This window comes from Nanorana parkeri, unplaced genomic scaffold (genome assembly GCF_000935625.1).
Source record: "Nanorana parkeri isolate BGI_ZX_2015 unplaced genomic scaffold, ASM93562v1 scaffold2131, whole genome shotgun sequence".
NCBI lineage: Eukaryota > Metazoa > Chordata > Amphibia > Anura > Dicroglossidae > Nanorana > Nanorana parkeri.
In genome coordinates, this window is record NW_017308399.1 from 168379 (window position 1) to 182938 (window position 14560).

The 14560-nt window shown below is 43.5% G+C and overlaps 1 protein-coding gene across 1 annotated transcript in view; it reads left to right on the top strand.

Annotated features, from left to right (window-relative positions):
* The window catches only part of LOC108800779 (G-protein coupled receptor family C group 6 member A-like), a gene marked incomplete at its 3' end in the record, with an annotated part of 56097 nt that overhangs the window by 21687 nt on the left and 19850 nt on the right, over nt 1-14560 (top strand). Inside the window, exons 11-14 of the mRNA XM_018572779.1 lie at nt 164-376; nt 4072-4189; nt 5480-6342; nt 6552-6688. Of these exons, the coding sequence (XP_018428281.1) occupies nt 164-376; nt 4072-4189; nt 5480-6342; nt 6552-6688 (1331 nt within the window). The remainder of the gene's footprint in view (nt 1-163; nt 377-4071; nt 4190-5479; nt 6343-6551; nt 6689-14560) is intronic.

Sequence of the window (14560 nt, forward strand, 5' to 3'; positions counted from 1 at the left end):
TAGGGCTGGGTAGTATATTTGATGTTTTATGAATTTTTTTGTATATTGTTTATTATTTTATGTTGATGAGGCATTTATTTTAGGTACAATCAAACCTAATACAGTAGCTAAAGATTGTCAATATTGTTGAAAAGGCTTGTCATGCGTCATTTTTGTTTTACAGCTCCTTGCAGAACTAAAGAACAACAGCTTTACCTACAATGATGAAACATTCCACTTTAATTCGTTTGGTGAAGTTTTACGCAGCTATAGCTTATTTAATTGGCAGTTGATAAACAAGTCTTTTAAAATGACGATGGTTGGCCGGTATGACACAGTCAATCAAAAAATAAGCATAAACCAAAGTCTTCTTGTCTGGAACAATATCAACGGAACGGTATGTAACACAGGCTAAAAACCAAATGACAAACAATACATGTAATACAGGTAATCTCAGATCAGTTGTATTGTAGTGTATAATTTGGTTTGGTGAATAGAGATTTCAGACCATAAGAAACATAAATGCAAGGGCTATGGCTCTAATGCAGAGGAAAAGATAGCAGCTGCAAGGTAAAGTTAACTCTGGCCAAATTAAAAAAAATAGTTCCCCTGGAGGTGTTAAAAATAAAAAACAGCTTCGGCCCCAACACTCACCTCCTCTCATGTGCTTCCCCCGGAGTAATATTTTTCCAATAATAGATGTCCACAGTCTTCCAGGTTGAGTGACATCTATCATCATTCAACTCTGATGAATGATTACATCGAGTTTAGGGTGTCATAGAATTGCCATCTAAGAGGGTGTCCCCTGTGTTGCTCCTAGTTGGGCTTAAAGGAGAACTATGAGGTGAGAGCTTTTCACTCACCTCATAGTTCTAGCCGACCTGTGACAATGAGACTGTCACAGGTCGGCTTAGTAGATCGGGAGGTGAGCGAACACATACCGGGTTCGCTCACCTCTCGATCCTGTCACGGCTCTCTGCCGTTACAGGGGGGGCTGGATTCCACTCTCCCCGCTCCGATTCGCCAGCGCTGACTGGCGGAACGGACGGGGGAGGGGGCGGGTACAGCTGGCTCTGCCTCTAGATAGGCAGAGCCAGCTGTCACTCACGCAGCTGGGCGGATCTCGACATCGATGTCGGGATCCGCTCCGGCTGCGGCGTCTCAGTATACCGCGAGCTGTAGCTCGCGGTATACTGAGCTTAGGGTAACGGGAGGACGCTAGTTTGTGTCCTCCCGTTACCCTAAGGAGAACTATGGGGAAAAGCCCTGACCCCATAGTTCTTCTTTAACCTCATGCCAAAGCTAAACTCCAGCCAAACTTGTATTTTACTTTCTGAAAGAACGGGTTAAAGCTGAGAATCGCTCGGTTTTTTTGCTGTCGGTGTCCTCACTGGGTAGATTTTCCTTATCTCCCTTCTGTGGTGAGGCCATAAAAGAAATGAGACGGTGCTGGTGTCACTTATACCAGAAGAGACCTATAACAGTACAAACCTCATGTATATTCTAACTCTCTCCCCCACCCTATAAATAATTTTGCTTTTATTTCTGCCATGATCAGAAAGATATCCCGTGACTTGTCCTTGTGACTAAGCCCACCTCAGTAACAAAGAAAAAAGGGGTAGCTGCCCCGAGCCCATTACTCCAGGGGACCCCCAGTCCCTGTTCAACATTCCACAGCTTAGTCCCTTGTGTCCCCATCTTGTGCCACATATACTGCAGCTTGGAGAGTAACATAGATCAGCCAAGCATAAAGACACTGCTATGGATCTTTCTTCATGGCTATCCTGCAACTATTAGGACTGTATTTCTGTTGCTATTGACAGGCACATACTAACAGATCCCAATGCCTTTACAAATGCCCCCTCCTTCTAAGCACAACACTGCAGTTTTTAGAATCCACCTGTCTTAAAGCCTACAATCACCGCATACTTCCCATGCTGTGCAACAAAGTGGCGAGGGGGCCTAGTATCATTGTAGAGCACTGGCTTTTATGATTCCCCAGTGTACTGCTTATTTTTGCTGCCTAAATAGAAGGGAGGTCTACTGAGTGCCATCCAATCCTTCTGACAAGGGTGAGCATGGGAAGAATGGAAGGACTGAAGGTGAGGTGATCATGGAGAGAGTTGTGGGGACTGGAGGTGGGCTGAGCATGTAGTGAGGTTACTGATCTATAGGTGGGGTAAGCTAGGAGACAGGTAAGGGGTGAGCATGGAGACCAGTGAGGACTGGAGGAGGTGTGAGCATTGAGAGAGGTGAGGGGACTGTAGGTGAGATAAACATGTAGAAAGGTTAGAGGTCTGGAGGTGGGTTGAGCAGAAGAGATGTGAGGGGACTGAAGCTGGGTTGAGCATTGAGAGAGGTGGGGGGGCTGGAAGAGGGGTTAGCATGGATACTGGTAATTGGACTAGAGATGAGGTAAGCATCGTAGGAGTGAGAGAAAAGGTGTTGCAGGAACAGGGTGACTATGCTGTGGAGACAGAAAAGTGATACTGCAAGAGTTCAGGGTTCAGGTAGAGGTCAAGATGGACATCGGGTAAGAGAGTTGTCAGTGCCCAGGCAGTGGCTGAGGTTGGTGTCAGGCAAGAAAATGACAAGAATGAGTATGGTCAGCAACAGGGGCAGAACATACAGGTAGAGTCGGGAAATCTAATCAAGGCAGAACAATAATAAACTCATGACTTGGTATCTGGCAGGAAGTCACATCACTGGCCACCATAATGTAAGGAGTTTAAATACACACCTTGGCATGTGTGCATACCCAGTAATAGAGATGCATGCTAATGCATGCACGTCTGCAAACACTAGGGAATATACATGATACGCTGCACACGTACATGGCAGACCAGGCCCCTGTACGTACAGACCTGGATCTTAGTATTGTAACAAGGAAGGATTAGCCGTAGCTTCAGCTGATCCTTTGTCTAGCGTCAGTTGCGGGAGCCCTTCAGTTCAGTTGAACGGAAGGGCTGCTGTACAGGCTTATTCACAGTACAGATCCTGAAGGCGGCCGAGAGGCTCAGCTCATCTGGAGGCATATGCTTCAGCTCGACCAAGCAAAAGTGTCACACCTGACGCAGGGGGAACGGCCGGCCGAAAGCCGCCTGAACGCCTTGCCAATGACAGCCGAAATGACAGATCAGCGTCCCCAAATGACCTTGGGATGCTGAACTGTTATAAAACAATGACAAATGGGCTGAGCTAGCCGTGACGTCCTCCGCCCAGTTGTTATTCATTGGCCGGGACCTGCTAGAAGACTCTAGCAGGTGCCGGCCAATAGGAAACAGTTGGGCAGAGCTAGCTTTCACTGCTAGCTCCGGCCAATGTGTTTAAAAAATATATATATAAATCCCAATTTATTTTGTTAAATTTATTATTTATTTTCATTTTTGTTATTAAATTTCAACTTCTTTTTAATTTTTTCATTGCTTTCCTATTCTGCTCGGTACCATGGAGGTATCGAGCTGAAGAGCTGAGCCAAATGCCACTCAGCAGCTTTCGGCTATTCACTCACTGCCGTTCGGCCCCTATGTGAATAGGTGTGAGCGGCAGCGAGTGAGCTGCCGGAGCTTCGACTCCGCCGATCCAGATGTTGGATCGGCTGAGTCGAATTCCTTCTGCACTTTGGCTCAGCCGAACATGCAGAGCATGACCGAAGTGCAGCCCAAGGCAGCCGATGTACGGCTGATTTCAGCCGATGTACGGCTGAAATCAGCCGTACAAGCCTAAAGTGAATAGCCGAACGTTGTTTGGCATACTTTACTTCGGGTGAGTTATTCCCTCAGTTGCCTTCGGCGGCTTTGTGAATAACCCTCCTAATATGTATATATCAGAAATGCATTTTCACATGTTACACCCTGCCTGGCAAGCTGCTTTTAAATGCATTTCAATCAAAGCCATCGTTCACTTCTATCTTTTCTGGCTCTGTCTTGACCTCTGCCATTCACCCAACTTTTATTCTTAGATCACACTGTACTGAACTGGTATTACTGAAACATTGCATATTTTCTTCCACTGTTTCACTGTAACTTTTATAATTTTTAATTTTAACTTATTAACTTAATAAGTTTTAATAATGGCAATTTTATCCTGCAGGTTCCCTTTTCTAACTGCACGGCAACATGCAAGCCTGGGTATTTCAAGAAGCATTCCTTTATCAGCTGCTGCTATGAATGTATTGCATGGGCCGACAACTCCTACTCCCCCATGCCTGGTAGGTTTACTGGGGGCTTTCTGGCTTCTTCCCTCCCTGTGGGCAAACGTCTGTGATTTATATCTGCCACCTGCTACACAGACCCTCAGACTAGTATGAGTTTTAACAATATATTATTTCAGTATAAAAAATAATGTTTTAAAATTGATTTCTATTATATTTAACTCTTTTGTGACCGGAGGTCGTTGAAGCCTTACAATATAATTTTATTATCTTTAAAAAAAGAACATTAAAATCAGAATTTTATATCATTTATAAAAGCAAGTTCCCAAAGCAAATTGTCTTTACCGTTATGGTAATGAAATCCTGGCTCTGTTTCACAGTGCTTATCATTACAAAATCACAGTGTCGCCGCAGATAGTAAAAAGAACCCCAAAAAATGTTACCAATATATTAACAGTAAAAAGGTGAGAAAGGAGCAGATAGGCCCAATAAAGGATGGAAGCGGGAAGCTAGTCACAAACGACAAGGAGAGGGCCGAGGCGCTGAGCACTTTTTTCTCCTCAGTATACACTCGGGAGGGAAACGGGTTTGACACATATGATAAAACTCCCAGTTTAACTCAAAATATACCCCAGTGGTTGACAGAAACCGGGATACAACAAAGACTTAAAATGTTCAATGCAAACAAAGCAGTGGGTCCGGATAACCTGCACCCCAAGGTACTTAAGGAATTAAGCCAGGTTATAACTAGACCATTAATCCTCATTTTTAAGGAGGTCCGGAACTCACTGCCACAGGCAGTGATTTCAGCAAATAATGTGGAATTGTTCAAGAAACTTTTGGACGATTTCGTAAGGGACCGTAATATACAGGGGTACAGGTAATATACAGGGGTACAGGTACTCCTCGAATGAGATCCTAATAGGTTGGACTTGATGGACTAATGTCTTTATTCAACCTCAAATACTATGTAGCTATGTAACAGTGGTTTAACCACATGACAATATGCTCATCCCCCGTGCCTTTTCTTTTTTCATTTCTCCATAGACCAAAAGTTGGCAAACCTAGGGTTAGGGGACAATGGCTATACATTTTGCCACCTTCACTGACTTGGCTATTGTACATTTTAACACACAAGCCCTATCCACCTCAGCTATGGACGGAATGGGGGCAACAGTTTGCCATCTTTCCTTTGGATGTCAGAGGACCCAGCACTGTACATAGGACACCAAGACAGTGTTATAGGCGCAGTGGTTGAGATCACTTTACATTAGCAAAAATACATGTACATAATGGAAAAAAATCATATTTCAAATATATATTTTTTTATCATTTCTTTTTTTCCAGACATGGCTGAATGCTTTGCGTGTCCTTACCATCAGTGGTCAGACAATGGAAGCTCACAGTGTGAAAATAAGACGATTCAATATCTGAATTGGAATGACCCATTCGCTGTGACATTGGAGACTTTTGCTTCCATTGGAATTGCAGGCGTGCTCCTCATTGGAATTCTCTTTGTGACAAATACTAACCATTCCTCTGTTAAAGCGGCAGGCGGTCATTACGCCTACCTCCTGATGGTGTCATTAATATCCAGCCTGACAAGTATATGGTTTTTCATTGGCGAACCAAATGACCTAATCTGCCAGATTAGACAACCGTTGTATGGCATCAGCTTCACCATCGCTGTCAACTGCATCCTAATTAAATCTATTCTAATCCTCATGGCTTTCGAGTCAGCCAAAAAGGGAAAGCGGATAGGTAATTTCACCCGCCAGCGTTCGATCATTGTCGTGGCTGTATTGACTGGTGCCCAGATTGTTATTTGTGTATTGTGGCTCATTCTGAAAAGCCCCTTTGCTATGACCGATAACACCATACCTCAATTCATCCTCATGTATTGTGATGAAGGATCCTATGTGAGCTTTGGCATCATGCTAGGGTACATTGCATTGCTTGCCTTCACTTGCTTCCTTCTTGCCTATAAGGGGAGGAAACTGCCAGATAAATACAATGAGGCTCGATGTATCACCTTTAGCATGCTTGTCTACATGTTTGTTTGGATTCTTTTTATCCCAGTCTACAAAAACTCCAGAGGTGTCTACCTCTGCGCTGTACAAATTGTCGCCATCTTGTCTTCTGTCTATGGAGTTGTAGGATGCCACCTTTTACCAGTGTGTTACGTTATATTATTCAAACAAACTGACACAGTTAGTGGTAGAAGCAGCACAATTGGGTTCTTCAATGCTAAAATCTGTAAATTTTCCTTAGGTAGGAATAAAGCTTCTGAACCAAATACATCGACCAATGAAATCCCAAGAACTACATCAGTACAATTCTAAATCATTTTTTTTAGCTACCCTTCAGTGGTAGGCAGAATGTAATACTGTGTTCAATTTATCATTGAACACATAAACAGGAGCTCCCCAGAGCTCCCTCAGCTTCAAACCAGATGCCCAGGAAGAGCATGGCTTCTGACTTCCCACAGTTGACCTCTGTCCCTGAAGCTCGACCAAAGTCCTTGCAGGTGTGGAGGAGCATGTCGATGGAATGCTGGTCTGTGCTGAACACTGTCACATCATCCATGTAGAGCGAGCACTTTACTTTCCTTGTGTTCCGTCCTGGTGCAGTTATCCCTCTGATAACATTCCACAAAGAATTCTATACAACAAAAAGAAGAGGTGAGAGAGGGCAGCCTTGGCGGACCCTGGAGAAGACTGGTAAGGTGTCAGTCTTACAGCCATTCAGTGTTCGCCAAATGCATCGGATAAAAGCCAGGAGCATGTAATGCACTTCCCACCAGGGAAGAAAGATGAAGGGCGAAATATGGAGCACATTGTCCAAGAGGAGAAGGCGTACATTCAAGCATTTTTTTTCCAATGTGACTTATTGGTTGAATGGGTATGATTTTAAGTATATAGGAGGAAGCATTAGATGATTGCAATAAAAAACCCAAAAGGGAGCCCAGAAGAGAAGGGGCTAGACCCTAGACTAGACTAGACTAGACTAGGTATAAGGCCCCTCATTGCCACATAAAACCTATTGGGTCCCAATCATTCGCTGATATATAGATAAGCCCCTACTAACAATGTGAGCCAATCAACATCCTTCCTTTGGAAAAAAAATACCTTTGGCCTCCATCACTGTCATTTGTGTTACTTTTTCATTTCTTAAAATATTGCTTAAAGATTATAACCATTTAAACCTGATCAGTCAGCGCATTCACTACATATCACAAAAGTCAGAGTGAGGTGACAGGAAGGGTTGTGGGTGATCATTACACTTAGAGTCTATCTGTATCATTAAATAGAATCCGTAGTAATATTGCACAAGTTTCTTTATTTATTATATTCATTATTTAATTTTATAAAAATGACATTTAAAAAATGTTTTATGAAATATTGCATGTGAACAATTTATATTGCCTTTGACAATTTAAATCTGGTCTCTTTTATTCATATTTTTTTTTTATAATTTTTTATTTAAAAAAATGACACATTTTCAAAAATCAATTTCGACCTGCCTTTGAAGGAGTCAGAACAGCATGTTTCCTCCCCCCTCCTCACCACCTTTGTCAGTTCTGTTCATATAGAGATTCATTTAGGGAGGAAATGTCTGAAAGAGAGCAGCATCTGCTGTGCACCAGAAAAAAAAAACATTGCATCTGCGAATTCTGTGTCATACTCACCCAATCCTCAGTCCTGCGATAGTGACCGCTCACCTTTCCCCCCTCCGCTCTGGCGGTGAAATGGCCCTCAGCGTCTTCACATCTAATAGACCTGTATTAGACATGATAATGTCACATGTCCTTAGACCGCCGGAGCCCAGGGGAGAAGAGGCTGCCAGGGACCAGTCTAGTAGCCAGGCGTGGGCCGGTGATCGAGTTAGTATCTTTTCTTTACTTTCGCCCCCTAGACAAATAGAGCTACCCTCTGCAAGGGTTAATTTTCAAAAAGTTCCTCTTTAAGGATCCATATGGCTGTTATCTCTTGGAGAACAGCCCTACTGAAATGCAACAATGGATGAACTACATCTGTAGCCCTGTTGTTTTTACATTTAGATTTGTCTCTCTGCAGGCTACTGGAATAGCATGCACCTACGTGGTAACTGAATGTTGAGTCTCTGCAAAGAGTTAGTATTGGAGCCTAATCAAGTTTCTCATGGCAGTGCCTACACCCAGCTGGTCCTTGTGTAATGCAAGTGGGGCTCTCAAGTGAGAATAACCTTGTTTCCAGGCATGGTACTTACAGTAGCTGAATCTCTTGTTGTGATGACTGTCTATAGTCCATGAATAGATTTATTCACAACAACATAACTGGGATAGGGAGCGCTGGATTTTTCAACAACAGAACTGGGTAAGGGAGGCCTGGAATATTCAACAACAGCACATCTTCTCTTTAGCTAACAGTCCAGCTGACTACTGCAGCTTTGGACCAGTTCAGGTGTTACCCCATTGTCCCCAGCAATATTCTTGAATTACTTGATCATCTCAGGTTAATCAGTGTCCCCAGTGACTAAAATAGTAGTCAGATCAGCATGGATGAGGTCCCTGTTGACATTCAGTAGAATCCATTAGCACATGGTATGACAGAAGCCCAGCACCTGGCAGTAGAACTTCAGGCATCAAGCATGCTCCAGAGTTTTGGTACAGCCAAACCCAATCCACTGATGACAAGCTCAGCAGTGATTGGCCAACTAACAAAAGTAAAGACTAACCATGATGTGTCCCTGGCAGAGACACTGAATCAAAGTCTGGCAATGCGTCATTCTTGATTCTAATCATTTAGATATCAGCAATGCCTTACAACATGTGATTTCAGTCTTTTACCAAAACACTAGACATTAATATGTTTCTTGGACTGTTTGGTCAAAGTAAAAAAGAGGGGAGACAGGATATAGAGGTCTTCATGAAACAAACTCACAAGGACCATTACTTCCTATTTGACCCCACTATCCTTTAGGTAACAAACTGGAAGTCATCGGGACTCTAAACCACCAAGCAGAGAAAATCCCCACCTGCAAGAGAGGTCAAGGCAAAGGAAATTAAACATCTCCGAGTGGTGGGTATCCATACAGGGATTTTGTCAAAACAGAAAGAAGGAAAGGAAAGAAACTAGGAAGATTACCAGTGATGGTGAAAATCATGAGAAACGAAAGACTATGGTGTCCCCAATCCTTAGTAACCAGTCAAAACCAGTCCAACAAGAACCAAACAGTGGCTCTTTTGAAGAGAGACCACTAATTGGGGGAAGGAAAAAGACCTGTTAAGGCCACAAACAACCCCCCCCTCCCAACATCAGACCAGGCACCTAAAAGATCCGCACCCTCTGTCTCTGTGGAGTGAAAAGAGTCAGTCTTACAGCCATTCAGTGTTCGCCAAATGCATCGGATAAAAGCCAGGAGCATGTAATGCACTTCCCACCAGGGAAGAAAGATGAAGGGCGAAATATGGAGCACATTGTCCAAGAGGAGAAGGCGTACATTCAAGCATTTTTTTTCCACTGTGACTTATTGGTTGAATGGGTATGATTTTAAGTATATAGGAGGAAGCATTAGATGATTGCAATAAAAAACCCAAAAGGGAGCCCAGAAGAGAAGGGGCTAGACCCTAGACTAGACTAGACTAGACTAGGTATAAGGCCCCTCATTGCCACATAAAACCTATTGGGTCCCAATCATTCGCTGATATATAGATAAGCCCCTACTAACAATGTGAGCCAATCAACATCCTTCCTTTGGAAAAAAAATACCTTTGGCCTCCATCACTGTCATTTGTGTTACTTTTTCATTTCTTAAAATATTGCTTAAAGATTATAACCATTTAAACCTGATCAGTCAGCGCATTCACTACATATCACAAAAGTCAGAGTGAGGTGACAGGAAGGGTTGTGGGTGATCATTACACTTAGAGTCTATCTGTATCATTAAATAGAATCCGTAGTAATATTGCACAAGTTTCTTTATTTATTATATTCATTATTTAATTTTATAAAAATGACATTTAAAAAATGTTTTATGAAATATTGCATGTGAACAATTTATATTGCCTTTGACAATTTAAATCTGGTCTCTTTTATTCATATTTTTTTTTTATAATTTTTTATTTAAAAAAATGACACATTTTCAAAAATCAATTTCGACCTGCCTTTGAAGGAGTCAGAACAGCATGTTTCCTCCCCCCTCCTCACCACCTTTGTCAGTTCTGTTCATATAGAGATTCATTTAGGGAGGAAATGTCTGAAAGAGAGCAGCATCTGCTGTGCACCAGAAAAAAAAAACATTGCATCTGCGAATTCTGTGTCATACTCACCCAATCCTCAGTCCTGCGATAGTGACCGCTCACCTTTCCCCCCTCCGCTCTGGCTGTGAAATGTCCCTCAGCGTCTTCACATCTAATAGACCTGTATTAGACATGATAATGTCACATGTCCTTAGACCGCCGGAGCCCAGGGGAGAAGAGGCTGCCAGGGACCAGTCTAGTAGCCAGGCGTGGGCCGGTGATCGAGTTAGTATCTTTTCTTTACTTTCGCCCCCTAGACAAATAGAGCTACCCTCTGCAAGGGTTAATTTTCAAAAAGTTCCTCTTTAAGGATCCATATGGCTGTTATCTCTTGGAGAACAGCACTACTGAAATGCAACAATGGATGAACTACATCTGTAGCCCTGTTGTTTTTACATTTAGATTTGTCTCTCTGCAGGCTACTGGAATAGCATGCACCTACGTGGTAACTGAATGTTGAGTCTCTGCAAAGAGTTAGTATTGGAGCCTAATCAAGTTTCTCATGGCAGTGCCTACACCCAGCTGGTCCTTGTGTAATGCAAGTGGGGCTCTCAAGTGAGAATAACCTTGTTTCCAGGCATGGTACTTACAGTAGCTGAATCTCTTGTTGTGATGACTGTCTATAGTCCATGAATAGATTTATTCACAACAACATAACTGGGATAGGGAGCGCTGGATTTTTCAACAACAGAACTGGGTAAGGGAGGCCTGGAATATTCAACAACAGCACATCTTCTCTTTAGCTAACAGTCCAGCTGACTACTGCAGCTTTGGACCAGTTCAGGTGTTACCCCATTGTCCCCAGCAATATTCTTGAATTACTTGATCATCTCAGGTTAATCAGTGTCCCCAGTGACTAAAATAGTAGTCAGATCAGCATGGATGAGGTCCCTGTTGACATTCAGTAGAATCCATTAGCACATGGTATGACAGAAGCCCAGCACCTGGCAGTAGAACTTCAGGCATCAAGCATGCTCCAGAGTTTTGGTACAGCCAAACCCAATCCACTGATGACAAGCTCAGCAGTGATTGGCCAACTAACAAAAGTAAAGACTAACCATGATGTGTCCCTGGCAGAGACACTGAATCAAAGTCTGGCAATGCGTCATTCTTGATTCTAATCATTTAGATATCAGCAATGCCTTACAACATGTGATTTCAGTCTTTTACCAAAACACTAGACATTAATATGTTTCTTGGACTGTTTGGTCAAAGTAAAAAAGAGGGGAGACAGGATATAGAGGTCTTCATGAAACAAACTCACAAGGACCATTACTTCCTATTTGACCCCACTATCCTTTAGGTAACAAACTGGAAGTCATCGGGACTCTAAACCACCAAGCAGAGAAAATCCCCACCTGCAAGAGAGGTCAAGGCAAAGGAAATTAAACATCTCCGAGTGGTGGGTATCCATACAGGGATTTTGTCAAAACAGAAAGAAGGAAAGGAAAGAAACTAGGAAGATTACCAGTGATGGTGAAAATCATGAGAAACGAAAGACTATGGTGTCCCCAATCCTTAGTAACCAGTCAAAACCAGTCCAACAAGAACCAAACAGTGGCTCTTTTGAAGAGAGACCACTAATTGGGGGAAGGAAAAAGACCTGTTAAGGCCACAAAACCCCCCCCCCCCCCAACTTAAGAGCAGACCACTTAAAGACCTGAACCCTTTGTATTCTGTGTATTAAAAAAGTGCTTGCGCAAATAAATAAGTGCTATAAATTAGGAATGCACCGATACCGGTATTTTGGTACCGAGTACAAGTACCAATAATTTTTTTATACCATTTATCATTTTTTTTCCGATACCAATTAATTACCGAGTAACGGAAGTCCCATTCAGGAAGCCAGGTGGCGTGTAATGACTCGCCACCCGTCTTCTCGATTAACAAGAAAGTCCCCTCTTACCTTGATATGTCCAGCCTGTCACCCCGGGGCCTCTCTAGGCAGAACATGGACTTCCTCCGGTACCCAGCTGGAGCCGTCTGGTCGGCCAATCAGGAAGCCGGGCGGCGTGTAATGACGCGCTGCCCGGCTTCCTGATACAGGAAGTATCGGGCTAAGCATTGGAGCATTTGGGCGAGTACGAGTACTCGCCCAAATACTCGGTATCGGTGCAACCCTAATATATATGAAAACAAGATACACATTCGGGGTAAATTCCACTTTGTACTACGTCGTGCATGAACACTACATGACAATACAGTACACTCACACAATAAATTACATTCAACCGGCGACGTGATGCCTGATGTGTAGTACAGGAACAAAATGTCCTGAGCCCTCCACGTCATTCATGACACCACTCTACCCCCGCACTGAATTTGTGGTCCATAGGATCCACCGCAAGGTACCTTGCTGCACAATGTCTAGCGTTTAGTGCCAGAGCAAAAACACCACAGTTCCATAAATCATACATGGCCCCGCAACAACACAGCAAACTTAAATACATACAATTACCTTCAAAAAGCAACAGGTGTGATGGGGGATAGGGAAGAGAGATAAGGGAGGGGAAAGTTCACAGGCCCGAAGCTTTATTAAAGGACAAAGACACATAAGGGAGAGGAGGGTACGGTTAAATCATCTCAGATGTCCTCTTCCTCTTTGTAGTCCATTAGTTGATGATCTCTGAGCAGACTGTGGACCAGCTTGTGACAGTCCCCAATGGATATCCTCTTTCTCTGGAGGTGCTTCCTGGCAAGGGTTGCCACCATTTCTTCAAACCAAACCCTATCACTGTAGCGCCTCACAGCAATTTATTTGTAAAGTAACTCCAATGTTATTTAATTACAAAATATATGCATCGTGTATAATCACAAATCATATGGAGTTAATCACAACTTTCCAGATGAAGGCCTGCATCTTCAGCCAATCGTCTCACGCGTGAAAACCGAATGGACTTAGCATCGTGACCCACAAGTTTATACGCCAATTGGCTCAAGATGACATTTTTTATCTTGGCACGCTCAGCTATGCAAGCTCTCACAAGCAGACGTGCAGGAGAGAAAATTACATGACACACTGCATGCGAAGGCAGCACACCTCCGCTCCATTCTGCTTCGCATGCAGTGTGTCACAGCCTTTAGACCGCCAGAGATTTTAGCACAGTGTTAAAATCTCATGTAGACAATGACATTCTACATGTTATTATTAAAACAATATTACGCACTCAGGGTTCCTTTAAGTTAGTGGAAATATTAAGCTGCTAAGCTGCGAGCGCATTCACTCTTCAATGATATGTAAACTTTTAGGCACAGAGCTAAATGTTCACAAAATCTCACTATTGTATATGTGCAAATTAAAGTGAAAAACTAACTATAAAAGACGTGCCTTCTATAAGCACCAAAACGATCCCAATAATGATAATATGCAAAACAATAAAAAAAATTAATACATTTTAAAAACGTGCAATGCTAGTTTACTATTGGCTATTGCAAATTGAAATAGTCACTAAGAATCTAGCAATGCATTCCTATGTCCAAAACATTTTTTTTTCTATTCTGACACGGCTCCGTGTCAGAATAAAAAAAAAAAGAAAAAGCAGTGTTTCTCTCCTTGGCGGCTGGGAGCGGGAGACTCCCGGAGCGCCAGGGAGAGTTAGGCTGTTTGGAGATCAGTGTCCCTGGTTAGCTGTTAACCAGGGACGCTGATCTCTCTGCAAGTGGCCGGAGCCAGCCATAAGATCACGGCTGGCTCCGCCCAGCTGTCAGAAGCAGGCTGTCGGCCGGCCAATGGCCGACCGCTTGGGCAGCTTCGGCTTTCAGCATGGCTCAGCCCAGCCGAGGCTTATGCCTTTGGCTCAACTGAGCTGCTCGGCCACGTTCGGGAGCTGTACGGGCTATAGTGAATACTGAAGGGGTCCTGGGGCCGAAGCTACGGCTAGATCCTTCGGCTGCTTCGTGAATAGACCCCAATGTGCCTGGATTTCTCCTCGAATTGCCACGTAAAGGCACTTCTTGGTCCCCTTTCAGGTCCTGCTTAACGTCCCAGCCGCAGTTTTGAAGGTCCTGCAGGGACTGCAACTGACGCTGCCGTCTCCTGATTTCCCTCCTCCTGGCACACAATTACTGTAGACCCCTTGCCTGAAAGCAGAGCTGTAGCTAGCTTCTTTTGCACCCGAGGCCAGAACAGAAAATTGTGCCCCCCCCCC